Raw genomic sequence first — 18425 nt, 5'->3', positions numbered from 1 at the left:
GGCTGACTTTGTTTCCGCTTGGTCGGGCGCTTTGAAGGATGCGCTACTACATACGCTGGGATGCGGATGAAAGCCGCTGTCTGTCTGTTCTCAACCCAGCTTGCAGACATTCAAACGATATGGAGGGCTGAGATGCCGACAACTCCGATTAGGCTTCAATAGATTGAATTGAGAGTGAGTGACATGCTGCAAGCAACCGCCTCTGATCTAAAAATGAGCTCCGAGTATCCGTACTACCTCCTTGTTAGTGGTCAGCAACAAAATGAGCTTTAAAATAAACTTCCCGTTATGACTAAATGGTTAAATACATACATAGTTAGTGCCTTGCATCACAAACAGGGCTGAGCGATTTACGAGGTCATGTCTATCCATACCAGCTTTCAGGCCGAGGAATTTCTTTTCTGGATCTATGACATAGGCTGGTATGAAAGCTGAAGGAAGCTTTGAATCTGGATCAAGGCTGATCTTGGAATGCTCTCCTCAGATCAAGCCACTGAGTAATAGTTCGTACTCGTCGATATCTGATGCTAGTTATGCAGCCATAATCTGCCCACCGGCAGGGGCGTACACCCTTCAGGCTCTACATCCAACGATGCGCTCGCAAAAACGCCAAAAGATGCTGTGCGATGCGGGCCCCTTACACTTCTCTGTTTCTGCGAGGAGACACAGCATTAGCAAATTGATACCCTTGATTTTGCCAAGCCTATGGATTCAACACATTTTTTACGTCTGCCCAGACAATGCGAGCGGAAACCGGCATTGCAATCTCTCCCAGACTCTCATCGTCCTGACCTTCAACGTCCTTGGGTGGACGAGCTGGGGTCCTTTTGCTGGAGCCACCTGAAGCCCTTGCAAAGCCTTGTCGACTTTATCTGGGCTAGCTCAGAGGACATCTCAACCCGAGTGGCTTTTTCCTCCACTCCTCTTTCGTGAATCGTCCCCAGTTGCAGGGCACCCCTGGTCTGCCTCCAGCGTCCGTCCCGTTGCGACTCTGCGTCTAAGAGGCGACGGACGTTGACCACCAAATTTCTGCGTGCAATTCAGAGGGATCCTGCTAATCACATCTCAGCCGCACCATGGCGCCCTTGCTAATTGGTCGTCTTGGCCCCAGAACACCTGTAGACTCTGCCTCGTGGCTGCGTGAAGCCCGGAGCTAGCTCATCACCCTGTCCGCAAGCTTCCTAGCGTCCTGTGTGTCCAGAGTCTGTGTTTGTCAATGGAGCGAGGCGATGAGCCGACCCTGGAAAGGAAAAGGGAAGCTCTGTTCAGCTCAGGTTGGCGTCGTGAATAAATGCCCGACTGTCGGCCCTTCGTCCCCGAGGATTGTTTTTTGAAGGAATTGCTGCTTTTCGCTCATACTAGTATTCATCTGTAGGAGTCACTGTCTTGCCTGGACCTGGCATCGACCCCTAACATTGTGTCAAGACATTCGACTCTCACCAGTTTCATATCTCGATTATTCAATCCTCACAATGAAGGGTGCTGTTCTCTCCGTCCTGGCCAGCGGCGCCGCTGCCCAGATCACATCGATGCCTTTTGCTGCCCTCGGTTTGGGTCCTCATGTCTTCCAGAACAACGCCATCAACCCTACCGACCCCGAATACTCGACCTGCCAGCAAGCTGTAGGAATTGTCCAGGACTGTGTTTCTTCTGTTGGTGGTCTCGACGCTGCTGCGACTGCTGATCCTTCAGCCCTCGTTGCTTGCGCATGCTGTGATGGAAGCAGTAACGCTGCTCCTCTTTACTCTGTCTGCTCCAACTACCTCGAGGATGAGGCTCCTGAGAACACCTCTCAATACGAAGGTGAGTCTTCCTTCTGGTCGTGAGAGCAAGGAAATGTGCTAACAAGCTGTTTTAGCTTATGGCACTCTGTACAGCGCTTGCAGATTGAACGCCAAATGTACCGGTGGCTCTGGTGGCTCTGGCGGTTCTGGTGGTTCTGCCAGCGGTAGCCTTCCTACAGCAACCTCAGATGATGAAGATCTCTCCACCATTACTTCCGCTACCAGCCCTGCTGAGCAGACATACGCTGCAGCCTGTTTGTACATGCTCGATATCTTCACTTCATGCACAGCTGAGGATCGCCAATTCACTGAGCTTCCTCCCAGAGAGCAGGCCGAGTGCTACTGGTAAGTTATTCACTTAAATAGTGGAAATTGACACATGCTAACATTTTGTAAGCTGCCGTGGCTCTGGCTCCCGCCGAACCTGGACCGATGAGCTCGACAAGTATGCTTCCACTTGCGCTGACTGGGCCCGAACTGGCGAGCCCAAGACCGCCTACTCTGGTATGTGTCTCTCTGAAACGATCTGAGCCCAGACTAACCCGACAATAGTCGCCAAGAACCTTGCTACTTTCTGCGACCGCTTCGACGACGTTTGCTCCCCCTCTGTCACTCGCACTCAAGACTCTGGGTCCAGCGAGACCGACGAGGCCAACACCACCGAGGACTCCGGCTCTCGCCAAACTGGAGCCTCTGGCGACGATGCCTCCACTAGCGAGCAGAACAATGAACCCGTCACAGTCACTGTTCCTGCTCAGCCTTCCAGCACCGACAGCAGTAACAGTGCTTCTTCCGCCCGTGTCGGCTTCGGCGCTGTCCTCGCTGCCGTTGCTGCTCTGGCTATTGCTCTGTAAGGGCGCTTATGACGATTAAACCGAGAATCGATGAAGCTTATTCACGAGCTCTCAGTTCCGACAAGACGTGGTGGATCTAACGACTTATCCGGGTTATTTAATGAAGTGCTGTAGGGAAACTCATGAACAATGCGCAGTCTTATCAGGATATCCTTGGCATTTGAAGCGCCTTCGTATATAGAATCATATTCATTATTCATAATTCACTTTTTAACCAACGCCTTTTGATTGCTGTGTATGCTTCTATTCCGTTGTCAAATCGATGTTGACCCCCTTCAATGCCCCAACTGCCCATTCAGGATACTCTGTTTTATCCGCATAAAGCCAAGCAAAGAACTGTCGCACGAATGTAGGGAATCGATCCTCCATAATGGCCTCCCTGATTTGTCGCATAAGGTTCAATTGATAGTAGACATTGTGAATGGTCAGCAGGTGCGCCGCCACCGTCTCTTTTGAGGCGTTGTGGTGGACAAATGCTCGAGTGACACCCATCCCTCCATCAGCTTTTGGCTTGCAGACCATGCAGTTGCAACCCTCCTCGACAGGCCCGAAATCAGTAGCGTATTTCTTGTTACGGATGTTCAAGACGCCATGCTTTGTGACTGCATTGCCAAATCGGGCTGTCCTTGTTGGCCACACACAATCGAACATGTCGGCTCCTAGCGCAACACTCACCACCAGATCTTCAGGGTAGCCAATGCCCATGACGTATCGCGGCTTCAGGTCAGGAAGCAGTTCTGTGCAAGCTGCTACAACTCTGCAATAATCAGCCTTGGCCTCACCACCACTCAGCCCACCAATGGCAATGCCCGGGGTATCGCGAGCCAACATCTCGCGACAGCATTCTCGCCGCATATCGAGATCGAGACCTCCCTGAATAATGCAGAAGAGATTTTGAGACTCTGGTTTCTTGTGAGCTGCGATGCATCGATCCAACCATCGCACACTTCGCTCCATGGCCTCGCGCATACGTGCTTTGTCAGGCGAGGTTGTGACAAGGACATCGTCCAGTTGCATCATAATGTCGCTGCCGATGCTGTTTTGCAGTGACATGGAATGCTCAGGTGTGAGTAACATGGGTGTTCCATCATGCGGGCTCAGAAATTCGACACCTTTCTCAGTAATAGTTGCAAGCTTTAACAAACTGACCATTTGGAATCTAGAAGTTAACGTTAGCCTGGGATTTCTCACCCTTGTAGAGGGAAACTTGCCCTCCACTGTCAGTCAGAATGTTGTGGTTCCATCCTTGAAGCTTATGCGCTCCGCCTATGGCATCTAAGACCTCTTGTCCTGGTTTCAAGCCGAGGTGATAGGTGTTGTTTAGACATAAACGGCAACCAGTCTCTTCAAGCTGTTCAGGGGTGATGCCCTTTAGAGACGCTTGAGTTGCAACAGGCATAAACATGGGAAGTTGTACGACGCCATGAGGAAGAGTCAATATTGATGCCCGAGCTCTTGTTGTCTACGTTGAAATATGTGAATTAGTCTTAGACCCCTCGACCCTGGCTTCAACAGCTAAGTGAAGCTATCACCACTGTGAGACTCACGGAGCATTTTGCGACAAGCTCGTGCGTCAAGGCAGGTGACTTGTAAATGTTTGATGACGACGCCATTCTCTTGATAGCTTGCATCTGCTTTAGCCCAGATGTGCCACAACAGAAGAAGAGAAATAATAAAACGCTCCTCTGCTCTTCGTCGTGTTAGTCGCTTGACTGGGTTTTTCAATAAAATGGAAGTTGTATCAATGAGAGACAGGGTTTCAGTGGGGCTCAGCACTGTCAGATGAAGAGCGAAGCGCTGAGCTGATTGGCCAATGATGCGCCGTCCGGGCCATTATCGGTAGATCCCGCCCAAGCTTCAACCTCCAGCGAATTTTCGTCGACTTCAGCTATACGTCCAGGTACTGCTCGTCACGAAGATACCAGAAGGGCAAGCCAATTGAGCTCGCCAAACGGTCTCCGAGTCGAAATGAGCTCTCGCGCTGTTTCGCCCGGAGGGGCATTGTTGAGATCTTCTCGACTATTCTCCCTCCCAAAGCCGTTACCTGAGCCTCAGTCGACAAACTTGCACATTGGCGATCACAAGTCTCCCACGATGACACGACAATACCCGCAGCACCAGTCCATTACGTCTCCTCTTTCGTCCCGGGAAAAGGGCGACTGGGGTTTCAAGCGACCATTTCCTCTCAAGTCCACCTTAACGAGCTCAACACCCTTGATCCGAGTCAACCAGGTCGATTCTATCGAGAGTGTCACTGATTTCGCCTCTGCTGCCGACCATACTCTTTCTCTCGAGAAGTTCCAGGAAATGCGAATTCCCCTTTCGATCCCCAAAGGAAACGAGAGAAGCGGCATATCTGTGAGGAATGATGCTTGGCGAAAATCCGTATTTGAGGAGGACCTCGATTTTACCGAGTATCGTCAAGGACGAGTTGATGATAAGCGATGGAAGTTCAGAGGACCATGGCTGGCTAGGATGACTGAGGGTGCTTTTATCGAATATCTCAACAAAAAAGTACGACCTAAGCGAGCTGAGTTCAGACAGCTGCTCAAAATGAGACTTGCTGAGTCTCTAAACTCCAAACGAGCCACAGCTGCCATGGAACAGGGCAAGACTGCGCCAGACCGAATCCGGGCTAAAGACATCACTGAGGATCAGTTTACAGACTATGTGCGCTCTCTGCGAAGTGATCGTGCTACACTATATGGCCTGGTCTCCAAGTTCCTTGATCTTGCTCCTCTTGGTCAGCCTGTTGGCATTATCCAGACCTTCCTCGCCGCTGGAGACAATGCGGCTGCTGAGAGCCCTTACGGAAAGTCTGGACCTCCTCCTAGCCACCCATCGGCTGGCATTAGTTATCTGAGGACAAACTCCTACATGGAGAACCACCCTGTCTACGGACCTCAGAAACAACGCACTCCCGTGCTCTCTCGAGTAGTTTACCCCAGGCAAGGCCCCTCACCTGCCAAACTTGGTGTTGGTGGTTTCGTGGCCGACTCACCCCCAGGAGACAACGAGTTCAACACCAGAGACTCCCGTCAAAGGGTTTCGCAGAACAAGAAGATGCTCACTGGCATTACGCACCTTGACACAACAACCTTTGGTGGTGCCAAGGCATATGTTAGCCCCGAGACTGCAACAGTCGACCCTAGTGGAAAGGTCGTGCTGCAACTCCGAGAGGCTAACACTGAGGCCCAACTTGTTGCTAGAGAAGCTCAGGGCCGTGCTAAAGTGTACAATGCGACAAAGCAAACACTCAAGAAAACGAGTGAAGAAGCTGACCCTTGGCGAGCCGAGCGTGTCGCTAATGAGCTTATTGGTGATGGGACTGCTTCTACTCCCGAGAAGGATGCTCTGAGCAGCTCCAAGAACTACGGCCTTGATAACGACAACCAGCAATAAAGTGCATGGGTTATGGATGAGGGCTGAGGCGATGTATATCAATGTCATTTAATTTCTCTGATATCTAGAGAAAATATGTACTAAACAACTGTACAAATAGAATTGAAGCAATTACCCAAGTTACATCTGTTGGTCTGTCATGAAGACCTGCACATTCAAACATAACTATTATGAAAACGGATGCAAGTTTGCATAAATGCATAACGTTTTGGACCAGTAATGTAGCAGATCGATTCTGAGGTCTGGGTATTATCTAAGCAGGAATGGTTCGCTACACACACACGTGATTTTGCTTAGGGTTAGAAATTCGAGGAAGGAGCGACCCACCCACTCAACACCAAAATTCTAGCTGTAGCGGAAATCTCACACCAGCGACTTTCTTCAAACCTATCGCCCAACGTCCAACAGTCCAATACCGCCAAAATGGGTCGCGTTCGCACCAAGACTGTCAAGAAGTCCGCCAAGGTCATCATTGAGCGTTACTACCCCAAGCTCACCCTGGACTTCGAGACCAACAAGCGTATCTGTGATGAGATCGCTATCATTGCTTCCAAGCGCCTCCGCAACAAGGTTAGAAATACCGGCTCGACGAAGAACAACCGAGGGCAGCGACTAATCCAGGGTTGTTATAGATTGCCGGCTACACTACCCACTTGATGAAGCGAATTCAGCGTGGACCCGTCCGCGGTATCTCCTTCAAGCTTCAGGAGGAGGAGCGTGAGCGCAAGGATCAGTACGTTCCTGAGGTCTCTGCTCTGGACTTCACCCAGAACTCCGAGAGCGGCCAGCTCGACGTCGATGGCGAGACCAAGGATCTCCTCAAGCACCTTGGCGTATGTGCCCTTGCGATATTGAACACAATGGACAAGATGTTAACAATGAGTGCAGTTCGAGTCTATTCCCGTCAACGTCATCCCCGTCACTCAGCAGCAGGTTCCCGAGCGTGGTGGACGACGATATGGCGACCGCCCTCGCCGCGACTAAAAAATTGGTATTTGGGATTATTATGATGGGTGTCTGGCATTTACAGGGTTTTACTACTTGGCGTCTTAGGACAGTGAGTACATAGGTCTCAAAGAAAGATCTTTCGACCCCCCAAGGTGTCGCTGATTCTCTGGATGTCTCCAGAGATGACGCTTGATCGCCAATTACTCTACTCGCTTCTGTGAATATGACCTTGTCCAAGGCCAGTTCGCACGCTTCAGGGACTGAGTCGAGGGACTGTGATGTTGTCTACGTCGATGCGACCAGTATCTGGTAGTGTCATGATGGGGTATCTTCCTATCCTTATTATGGCCCTGTTTATGATACAAAAGTCGCCCAACGCCTATCCTACGAATAAATGCTACACACACCAAAACATGACTTCATCAATCTTTCTTCTTATCCTCCAGGTTGAGTTTTGTTCTGTAGCCCTCAACGAGTAAATGCTCGTCATCGTAGACTTCTGGTTTGTCAGGCGCAGCGGGTGGCGCTTTAGGATCATTCTCCTTCAGTGTGATATTCATCTTCTTGCTCTTGCTTTGCGATGCATCTGGTTCACCCCGCTCAAGAGCAAGGGCGGCCTCATCTCGAGCTGCTTGTCTTTGCTCTTCGAGCTTAAGCTGACCAAGCTCTCGGGCAGCTCGGTCAACCTCCGTTTCCTTCGATTTGTCCTCGTCGAGTAAGTCGATCTCAATATCTGGGATACCTGCCCGCTCCCAGGCAGCTGTCTCGTTAAGCTGCACCTTGACATAAAGAGCGCGACGAGCGCACTGGTTGGAGCACCATTTTTCTAGGTCCTCACGCTTCATGATATTCCCGTTGGAAATCTTCCATTGACCGCCCGGACCCGTATTCCTTCGTGGTCGCGAGCAGAGGGTGTAACCGCAAAGGTCGTTCACATTGCGCTCGATTACGAGGTCGTCGTAGTCTGAAGGTTGAAAGAGTCGCACATGAGCCTTAAAGTCGGCGATATCAGATGGAGAAGGATTGGAGGCGTTATAAGGTTGTTCGCGGACGAGAGGGTATTCGGAGAGGAGGACCAAGCTATCGAGTATTTCTGCTTCCAAGTCTTTACGATGTTGGATGATCTTGGCATGCTCTATGGCGATTTCTCTGGGGTCGGCATTTCGTTCTTTGATAGACTTGGGCTTCTTGAGAATACCCTTTGGGGGTTGTTTGGATGTTGAGGCCATGATTAATGAGTATTATGGTCTTGAGAAAAGGCAACTCGAATTTGGAGCTCAGAAAGATCCAGAAATGACCCTGTGCCCCGCAACGTCTGCTTCTCTAGGGGAGGAAAGAAAACTCAAGACCTTGACCCTAAAGGATAAAATTATTTAGGTAAATCTAGCCTAAATTTAAGGGACTTTTTACTAAGTTTATTTTAGCACCTTCTTTTTTAAGTCTTGAGTTTTCTTGCTCCCCGAGGGCTTCTGTTTAACAAGTGGCAATCCACTGAAGGAGGGGAGACTGACTGACTGCCAGAAGAACAATTGGACCCTATCAGCTGATGACAAAATAACGAATGTAGGTAGGTTAGTGCTGAATGTAGCCTGGTAGTGAATGTTTTAATGGCGGCCTCGGGATATTGAAAAGTCCAGTCAACCAATCAAACAAGAATCGAGTCTCCATCATGGATCCCTAAGGTATGATGATGCACTGTACTCCGTAGCACAAACAAAGAGCAGTCATCAGTCACTTTTTTCATCTGGTTGCATTTATATGACAGAAACGGCATAAACAATGGTTTCAAAGTATGACAGGCCAGTGTTTGTTCATCATCATCATGCTTGATACAACGCATGGACAATTGGCTAGTTTGTTTTAGAAGCCCAGCCAGTGTTTCTACTAGCTACCCCATGTTGTCATGCCTTCAGCACTCGTTTCGGACTCTTCGGCCATAGTAAGAGATAACTAACGTACGACGCCGCGAATTAAAGATAAAGCACAATGCGAAGCCAATGCACCCAAAATCAACTCGTGATTGCTTCCCCAATTTTGTAGGCTCTGTTGTTGCCTGTCTTACATCACTGCCATTCACTCCCTGAAGAAACGTAAGTCTTATCGTGATAGTCATGACCGACCATCATCGGAACTAGGCATCAACAGACTATATCTGAACTGGAAACTTCCCTAACAGCTAAACTGGAAGTACCATCATCCACGCGCCTAACACTTTTAGCCGTGAGATGGACGGAGTGACGGGCTCATAGCGCTGACGTCGACAAACGCCCCAGCTCCAGGCCTATGCTCCGCTAAACACCACCCTCCTCCTTGCAACCTGCATCTCATCTCTCTCTCATGCTTTTCCTCTTGAGGATCCGAGCATCCATTCCCACTTAATACTTCCTATCGCATATTAAAAACCGAGCAATCGCCTTCCTACATAGACTGCGCCTTCAAACAACTCATCGCTATATCCTCCCCCGCCTCACTTGATCCCACAGGCTGACGACGCCCCCCTGTCGTGCCCCACACTCAATCAAGCGAGCAAGCAAGCAAGCAAAGCTGTTGACCTACTAGCCTACGACTACCTAATCCACGTACTATAACCTTGTTGCTCCATACAGCCACACGCCCAGAGAAGCTTTGATCCCAGCCTCGGGCAGCGTTTGTCCTGCAAGAGAGCTTCCAGAGGATCAATCACCAGCAAAAATGGCCGTGCCATTCAGAGTCAAGGCCATTTACGAGTACTCATCGCCTCATGAGGACGACCTCAACTTTAGTATCGGCCAGGTCATCACTGTTACTGATGAGGAGGACGCCGACTGGTATGGCGGGGAATATGTCGACGACCACGGCGTGAAGCAAGAGGGTATTTTCCCTCGAAACTTTGTCGAGAAGTTTGAGCCTACTGCACCTCCTCGTCCAGCTCGAACCCGTACTAAGAAAGAGCCCGAACCTGCTCAACCCGCCGAAGATATCGCTTCTCCCCCACCGCCGCCTGTTCAACAAGAGGCTCCTTCAATCCCCGCGCCCGAACCTGAGCCCGAGATCGAAGAAGCCCATGAACCCATACATAAGCAGTCGGCTCCCGAACCGGCTGCCCCGGCCATCCCGGAGCCTGTTACTTCAAAGCCCGCCGAACCCGTTCAGGCTACAGCTCCCCCGCCTGTTGCAGTTCCTAAACCCGAGCCTCCAGCCCCCGCTCCTCAAGCTCCGGCTGCCGCTTCGCCAAAGCCCAAGCCCTCCGGGCCTCCCCCCAAGGCAGAGAAGCCTCCTGCTAGCTCGTTCAAGGATCGCATTGCGGCGTTTAACAAGCCCGCAGCGCCTCCTGTTGCGCCCTTTAAGCCAAGTGGTCTGGCTGGCTCCGGTACAGGTTTTATAAAGAAGCCGTTTGTGGCTCCACCTCCCAGTCGCAATGCTTTCATACCTCCACCGCAGCAGACCCCAACCGCCAAGATGTACCGGCGCGATGAGGACCCTGAAATCAAGGAGCGGGAGGCAGAAACCCAAGGACAGGCCGAGAGGGCCGGACTTGTGCCAAGTGAAGGTCAGGGTGGCGAAGATGAAGATCAACCTAAGCCTACAAGTTTAAAGGAGCGCATTGCACTGCTTCAGAAGCAGCAGCAGGAGCAAGCGGCACGACATGCCGATCTTGCTGCCAAGAAGGAGAAACCGAAAAAGCCTCAGAAGAAGCGCGAGAGTGTTGGGCATATTGATACTCCGGTCGAGGCGGAGGCTTCACCTCAAGAGCCTCATGCTCCTCTTGAGCGCAGAGACACACAGGATACTGAGGTCAGAACATCTATGGACGAGCCACGACAAAATCGCATGCCTCCACCTCCACGCCGTAGGTCTTCCAAGGGACCTGCAGTGGAACCTGTCCACGATGGTAATGAGGCGGATATGTCTGGTGCGGGTGACACAACCGAAGGCAATGATGACTTAGCGGAGCGGGATGATAGTGATGGTGTGACTAGGAACGCACCGCGAGCACCTGCATTGCCTATACACGCAGGTCCTCCCCCTGAGGCACCAACATCAAGGAAGGAGGATAGCGAGGAAGCGGACGAGGAAGAGGAAGAAGAGGAGGAAATGGATCCTGAAGTCAGGCGTAAAGAGGAATTACGGGCGAGAATGGCCAAGATGAGTGGTGGTATGGGTTTCCATGGCATGTTTAGTGCCCCTATGCCAGCGCCAGCGCCGCCTCCCAAAAAAAAGAAGGCCCCAAAGCCAGAGCGAACATCGATCGACGAAACTGTCGAGGAGGTATCGCCAACCAGCCATGCTGCACCACCTGTTCCCACTATGATGGCTTTGCCTGGGTTTGGCGGTTCAAGTAAACCTGAGGAGCCGTCCCGTCCTGAGGAACATGAACCAGCTGCCCGAGCGCCACCACCCCCTGTGCCGTCTCAGCCGCCCCGAGTTCCAGAGCATGCAGAGATGGCAGAGGAGGAAGCAGAGGGTGACATTACTCCCGCTCCTCACACTGCACCTACGGGTATGTCCCATCAGATATCAAGATCATCCGTAGTTTGGATGCTAACCGTCACACAGTTCCTCCTCGAGATCCAGCAGGGCCTCCTCCTATTCCCGGTAGCCGAGGAGTACCCCCTCCTGTGCCATCTGAATGTAAGTTAACGCCCATTCGAACAAAATCGTAATTCTCATTAGTTTCAGCTCGGCCTCCTCCTCCCGCACCTCCCGCCGATGTTAAGTCTCAGTCCGAAGGATCTCAGTCGGGCGATGAGCTCTCTGGTGGCCGTGATAGCGATCGAGAAGGCCCTGTAGCTGCCACAAGGTCTCCTCCTATGGCACCGCCGCCAGTTCAACCCCCTCACTTGCCTGCGAGATCGCCACCACTGTCTCCTACCCGCGAGGAGTTCAGCCCTACATCTCCTAAATCCAATGCTAGCAATAGATTAAGTCGACTGCCGCCACCTATTCCAGGGTCTGCACCAGCTCTACCAGCGCAGAGTCGGCCGCCCCCCCCGCCTCCACCAGGTGGTCTTCGTCGACAGTCCACCCAAGACTCTCATGCACAGCATACCAGGGGACCTCCTCAGGCTGGCGAAGAAGAAGCTGAGGAACTTACCGAGTATGAGGGTGATTACGATACGGATATTGCTTCTTCAGTCCCCCATAAAGACGCTCTGAAGTCACACGCCCGTGAATCAAGCCTTGAAGATAACAGTATTCTATCGCCAGTCTCAGATGCTCCTCCTAAACTACCACCCCCTATTCCCACAGGCACGGCCCCCAGAGCTGTTCCACCGCCTGTCCCTTCGCAGCCGCCTCCTGAGAATATGCGGCAATCAATTGATACACCTCGCGCTGCTCCTCCACCGCCTCCACCTGCGGATAACAAGCGACAGTCTATTGACGTGCCACGCGCGGCACCTCCCCCTCCCCCTACTGCAGGTCTACTTCCTCCTCAGCCGCCTCAGTCGCCTCGCCTGGAAGAAGACTATGATCCGTACAATTATTCAGCACCTCCTGGAGGACATGGTTACGCCCCCAGAACGCCCAAGATTGAAGAGGAGGATATCTTCCCCCAATCGCCATCTGTTACTTCTCCGATAGATCGAAGACCTCCACCCCCTCCAGGTGTGCCAGCAGGTCGTACTTCAGGGCGACAATCTTTAGACATTTCGAGGGCTGCTGCCGGAAACAGACGATCTATGGATGTCCACCGACCATCAATGTCGATGGAGTCAGGTTTTATTGCGAATGACTTGGACCTGGCTATCCAGAGTGGCTGGTGGAAGCAATCTAACCAAGTACCTCCCGTTCTCCAGGGACGTAAAGATATTTACTTTGAGGCCGAAGAGTCGACATCTACCAATGGCGGTCAACAAACGACGATAACTCGCGAAATCTTTATCTTATATCAAGACTACTCACAAACCTTCTTGACAATTCGATACGACCCTTACGATGCATCAGATGTTCAACTTGAGCAACGCCACGAGCCCCCGCCGCGTCCCCTCCGCCAGGATCAGATGGAAGAGTTTTATGAGCGATTTGGTCGCCACATCTCGACGGCTGTAGCTGCCAAGAAAGACTCTGTTGTCGCGGACGGCACTCCTCAAGGTCTCGTTCTAGAACTTCTCAAGCCTTATAAGGATGCTCTTCCTCCTGTTGGCACTCGTGCCTACGGTGCCCTTGTCTATTCAAACATGGCCAATGCATCAACTCAACAGAACGACGTGATTCGTGCTGGCGACATCATTACGATCCGCAACGCCAAGTTTCAAGGCAAGCATGGTCCTATGCACGCGAAGTATTCCGCCGAGGTGGGCAAACCGGACCACGTCGCTGTAGTATCTGAGTGGGATGGCACCAAGAAGAAGGTGCGCGCATGGGAGCAAGGTCGCGAGAGCAAGAAGGTCAAGGTAGAGAGCTTCAAGCTTGATGACCTTCGTAGTGGAGAGGTCAAGATCTGGCGCGTCATGCCGCGGAGCTGGGTTGGCTGGAACAGCCAGTCCTAGTGCAGCTGTGGATGGCGTAGCGAGGGCGATGGCGATCTCTAGGAAAAGATGTCCATGATGATGACGACGACGAATAATAGGATGAGTTCAAGACTGGTAGTTGGGCCGTGGCTGTATCCTCAGGCGTTGAATGGTGGGTTCAGGAGGAGAAGGAAACGATGCGCAGCGAGGTGTGTGCTCAGATAAGAAACTGTAGGACATGAGTGGAACATGAGAGATTTAGTTAGTTGTAAAGCAGTTCGATTCAGTAGGCTATGTTAGGTATCGACGAATGCGTCTTATCCTGTGTCACCTCTCAGATTCACTTTCAGCATCTCACACATTGAGAATCCCATGATGGCCTCTGTTAAACAAAGTCTCGCATGAATCCGAGACATCATCTATTTCAGGCACGGCCCGGCCGTCGATGCAGCGGTTCCACGGCCACGTTTCTATCTCTGACCGGCTACAACTCAGGCCTTGGAGAGTTACATTGTATAAGCGCAAGGAAGCACGGTGTCTTTCGTTACTTCGATCGACAAGATCTTCATATGGCGGAGAATTGAGCATCAAATCATATCTTGGATGACACTTTGACAGGTGGATGGTATTGCAAAAGCGCATGGCATGCTACCTAAAAGGGTACATAATTCACATGGGACAGTAGCAGAAAAAAGAAGATGGTGGGCATGAGGTCTTGGAGCTTCGAGATTTGAAGTTTGTGTAAGCAGGAAGAATACGAGTGAACTCATCGGATTCCGTGACCATGGGTGGAGTGATAGGAGGATCTGTTCGTCAGGTCACCCCTTGATAGCATCGGGAAGTGTAAAGGAAAAGATTTCATAATGACTAGCAAGATACCTTGCACACAGGGATATGATAGCTTAACTTAATGCCTGATGAATAATGCTCAACTTGGATCGCGTGGTCACGGCGGCAGGCAAAGGATGGCCATGGTCCACGTTGAAACGCACAGGACAACTTGTACACAAAATCTCGCGTATCAGAGACCTACACTCATGATTCAACAAATAGCTGATTCCCATCAAGTTGTTAGGCACTATGTGTAGACGCATGGGAAGAGGCGGCAGAAAAGGTGCAGGGCCCGAAGGTCCGGCTGTCGTCCATTCGGAACTCAGCCAAATCATCCATGCATCGACTGTTCTCGCCTCGAGGGTACTTCTTGTTCATTGTGCAGGAGCCTGATAGTGGCATATTCCACCGACGGGCCGGTACCTCCATCTCCAACACGTGAATATGAAGAGAAGCGCGGGGGAAACAGCAGTACGTTCAGGCGGAAAGTGAGGCGTCAGATGTTTCTCAGCCTGAACTTGGGGTATGTGGCTACGCTCGGTTATCATGGTCGAGGTGCTGTCGGCGGCTATCGATTCTGAGGCCAGACTCTATATGCCTCTAAGCTTCACTCCAAGCCTTCGTTATGAGCCCAATCAACTCAGGGCCATGATGTTTTCAACTTCTGGATTGAGTCACTGCATCTCGAAAGTTACAGTACGTCGCTAGCTTAGTTCCCGTAGCATTGCGTCAAGCCGACCTGCTGGTCTCGGCTAGGTGCAGTAGTGAAAGATGGACGAGGAAACAGATCAACTGCGCTAATAAGCGGCTTAGGTCGAGATGATGGAGAAGATTGGGTCTGGCCTGAGACAAAGTGAGGTCAGCTCGGTGACCTCGAGACTCGAAGCTTACCAAAGAAGCTGAGGTGTTTGTGATATGACGGCATAAGATTCTGATGAGTGGTGTATCCGCAACTACAGCTTTGTGTAGGTGAGCGAAAGCGGAAATGTGTCTGCATCTGCTCTGATTGGGAGACTGAGTAGTCAAAGGGATGCTGTAAGCAAGTCCCGTTTCTTCAAGATTCTAGCAGACGGTTCCTTCGTTCCAAGATTACGGCCTCATGATGGTCAGGCACAGGAACGGCGCAATGCCAAGGGACCTCCAAATACGACGAATTTATGATTGAAACGAGTCCCAGGCCATGGACACGATCTTAGCTTGCGTGCTCGTTTGGCCAGAGGAGAAGACTGATCTTGCGATTGGCCAAATCGTTTCATTAAACAGGGGCCAGAGCCCCCGACGACGAATGGGCTGTCAACACATGAGCAAGGACTGCATCTCGATGGGTCGACTTGGTGGTCATAAATCACCTTTGGCTTGCATGTTCAGCGCGTGCGATGCGAACCAAGAGGTGGGATGGAGCTGCAGGGTTTTGGGAGCAAGAAAACGTCAGAGGTTAAAGCAGGATGCCAGAATGAACTCGCCAAAGAGCCCTCCTGAGTGTAGACTGACTTGCCTACATCTTTTCTTCACTTAGGGTCAAGGTCCCAAAGTTTTCTTGCTTCCCCAGGCAGGGTACAACAAACAGTGCCCGAACCTAGGTTGAAGACCATGTCGGTCGTGTAACTGAGAAAGTCTGGTAGCGTGTACAGAATGTTGTACGACTCACTCTCAATTTGATAGTGTAGCGACGAATAGTGACGTGTATGAAACCTGAATGCTTCAAAGTGTGAAAGGCGTCTCAAGTCCTACACGCTAGGACGCATGATGATGGAGGTGTTAGGTTCCAAAGCAAGGTATTCCCTGGGTGTCAAGATCGAATTCTGAGAAATACCGAGTTCCATCCGCCAAACCCCATACTGACGATCCATTTGTGACGACAGCAAGAAGAGACATAGCTGTCGTGCTTCGTGATTGCTGCCTTCGACGAGCTGGCCCATGACATCTTGTCCAAGTGTGTAGTATCATGGGCCAGCTCAGTCATGAATGAGTTGGCCGACCCGCCGCGTGAATCTTGACGCCGGCCGGGATATGTATGGAGCGGGACGGGCCAGTAGATGCAGTGATTTCATTCAGTCAATTAACCTATTGGCAGCTTACCTTAGCAAATCCATCTGGCGCAGCAGACAAATCGCCGAGGCTGATGCTGTAAACTGTGGATAGTGAATTTGATTATGGACCACCAGTGATCATTTTAGGCTCTTGCCTAGCGTACCCTTGTCATGACATCTCCCTAAATAGAAGCACTTAAGACTAGTCAATGGCGGAGTAGAGGACATCGCAGCCTGACATTCCCATTCACCGCAGGCCATGTCAAAGGATGTGGCTCTGTCGAGTTGAATCATCATTACAGCCTCGTCACCGACATTGCCAGCGAATAGATAGATAATTTCAACCTCATTAACGAGGCACACACGGCAGACAGAGAAGGCTGACGCGTTCGATCATGAGCTTCTACCTTACCTATACCTACCTATTCTAGGTTATGCAACCCAGAGCGAGAAAAGACTAAGAGGTGAGATGCCATGGGATCCAATCGGCCTTGCATATGAGATCCCGGGGTCACCGGGGTGGTCTTAGACATTCTGGATCAATGAGAGAAGCCAAAGAGATCCATGAATACTGAGTGAAGAATTGACTTGGATGGTTGAGATCAGGCTTGGTTGGTGGAAGCTGAAAATGGTATGGAGCAACTTGGTGGATGGTGAAGGGAACCCCAAAGATGCAAGGATCTGGCGTAATGATACACAGACGGGAACCAGGAATAGGGATAGGTAGGTAACTTCTCATAAACTCAGATGACTACCAGTATTAACCAGAAGTTTGAAGTTGATACAGTACAAAATCGACGTTTGACTGACTCGGATAGAATATGAAAAAGAAATATTTACTGTGCATGTGCATTCGTGATGCCTCAGGTGGCATGTCTTGAAGCCTGAGACACCTACATATTATCGTAGCTGGCACCTTCCGTGATGTAAATCAAATCAGCAGATGGAGGACGACACGGGAAGATAATCGGAAAACACTCTAGAAAATGGAGAAAGAAGAGATGACTCAAATCACCTCGTGACCTAAACGAGGCATCTCGATAAACAATATCTCCTCATCTCAATCACAAAGTCAGAAACTCTCCCCAAAATCAGCACAAACATCCAACAAACGAACCCTTGTTAGGCAACTGACTGGACTTTACAGAGCCTGGAGAGCCTGTCTACCGTGCAGTACAGTACTAATGCTAGGCTACACAGTGCACATGCACGCACTCAACCAGCCGGGACGTGTCCCAGAAATCCGCCATTCCTCCTTCGGGTCATGGTCCTGAGACGTTCAGTGCCAGGGCACGACTTATTCGGATTCATCAGTGATTAAGAATAAATGGGTCGTAAGCCAACTCACGACGAGCCGAGTTTCAACAGCCTCGCATGCCTCGCTCCACCAAATACTGTACTGAGATACAGAGGGCAAGGGCTTCGTGGGGGAACCTGAAGGGGAGCACAGCTGGCTCTGCGTGGTGGTGAAAGATTGGCGGGTGGTACTGTTAGGGTCCTCCAAGCATGGGGAGAAACGGATCTGTGCTCATCTACCTCCTCCGTACAGCAGGCAATGACCTCTAACGAAGCACGCAAGTGCGTTAATTATTCGGCCTTGGTCCGAGACCACCCTGAAAAAACTTCTCTGTTCTGTTGACGACCATCTTCATCGCCGCAGTCGAGACAACTCTAGTAATCAAGCTTACAGACCTCTACTGACGCTATCCTTGATCGACCACCATTTCAGTGAGATCCCATCGATCGGCGGGCATCAGAATCCGCCATCCTGACTGAGAAACGATTGTCGCCCATGACCCCAGGAAGACCGAATCGACGGGACGGAGGAAACAGCCCACCCATGGTGTGACTATGAGCTCGACATGAGCTCCAAACAGCCACTGCACCCTAGCTGTGGCCTGTCCCCGTGTGGTACACCGTCACAACGTCTTCACACGCGCACCCTCTTGCTCACTCTAGTGGCCGAGCACTGGCCGATGCACACTAGGGATCTCATCCGGGGCAGTCTTTGGCTCTGCTCCCCCACGAAAGACGTGTTGTACGGTCCGCGGATAGGACTAGAGTCATCTACTTCCTACTGTAGAGCGCCATGCCTCAGGCGCCTGTCCCCGATACAGACAGTCGGTTGCGTGTCAAAATCTGGAA

General features: G+C 51.1%; 6 protein-coding genes across 6 annotated transcripts; 4 read left to right on the top strand and 2 right to left on the bottom strand.

Moving 5' to 3' along the window:
* Window positions 1-1472: 1472 nt before the first annotated feature.
* On the top strand, window positions 1473-2638 carry FMAN_10192 (uncharacterized protein; the record flags this gene model as incomplete). The annotated part of the gene is made up of 4 exons (XM_041820839.1): window positions 1473-1803; window positions 1859-2129; window positions 2182-2288; window positions 2337-2638. The coding sequence occupies 4 exons, from the start codon at window positions 1473-1475 to the stop codon at window positions 2636-2638; spliced, it is 1011 nt and encodes a 336-aa protein (XP_041686679.1).
* A 243-nt stretch (window positions 2639-2881) lies between these two features.
* Window positions 2882-4251, bottom strand: FMAN_10191 (putative tRNA-guanine transglycosylase; the record flags this gene model as incomplete). The annotated part of the gene is made up of 3 exons (XM_041820838.1): window positions 2882-3797; window positions 3850-4100; window positions 4186-4251. The coding sequence occupies 3 exons, from the start codon at window positions 4249-4251 to the stop codon at window positions 2882-2884; spliced, it is 1233 nt and encodes a 410-aa protein (XP_041686678.1).
* Window positions 4252-4606: 355 nt separating this feature from the next.
* Window positions 4607-6040, top strand: FMAN_10190 (uncharacterized protein; the record flags this gene model as incomplete). Its single annotated transcript, XM_041820837.1, has 1 exon — window positions 4607-6040. One exon carries the CDS (start codon window positions 4607-4609, stop codon window positions 6038-6040), a length of 1434 nt encoding a protein of 477 aa, XP_041686677.1.
* A 423-nt stretch (window positions 6041-6463) lies between these two features.
* On the top strand, window positions 6464-7024 carry FMAN_10189 (putative ribosomal protein L17.e, cytosolic; the record flags this gene model as incomplete). Its single annotated transcript, XM_041820836.1, has 3 exons — window positions 6464-6610; window positions 6673-6873; window positions 6929-7024. The coding sequence occupies 3 exons, from the start codon at window positions 6464-6466 to the stop codon at window positions 7022-7024; spliced, it is 444 nt and encodes a 147-aa protein (XP_041686676.1).
* A 386-nt stretch (window positions 7025-7410) lies between these two features.
* FMAN_10188 (uncharacterized protein) lies at window positions 7411-8217 on the bottom strand (the record flags this gene model as incomplete). The annotated part of the gene is made up of 1 exon (XM_041820835.1): window positions 7411-8217. One exon carries the CDS (start codon window positions 8215-8217, stop codon window positions 7411-7413), a length of 807 nt encoding a protein of 268 aa, XP_041686675.1.
* A 1462-nt stretch (window positions 8218-9679) lies between these two features.
* Window positions 9680-13458, top strand: FMAN_10187 (uncharacterized protein; the record flags this gene model as incomplete). Its single annotated transcript, XM_041820833.1, has 3 exons — window positions 9680-11468; window positions 11525-11599; window positions 11648-13458. 3 exons carry the CDS (start codon window positions 9680-9682, stop codon window positions 13456-13458), a joined length of 3675 nt encoding a protein of 1224 aa, XP_041686674.1.
* Window positions 13459-18425: the final 4967 nt, after the last annotated feature.

This window comes from Fusarium mangiferae, assembly GCF_900044065.1.
Source record: "Fusarium mangiferae strain MRC7560 genome assembly, contig: FMAN_scaffold011, whole genome shotgun sequence".
NCBI classification, from domain to species: Eukaryota; Fungi; Ascomycota; class Sordariomycetes; order Hypocreales; family Nectriaceae; genus Fusarium; species Fusarium mangiferae.
The sequence above is the reverse complement of the archived record's forward strand: the minus strand, read 5'-3'. Positions and strand labels throughout refer to the sequence as shown.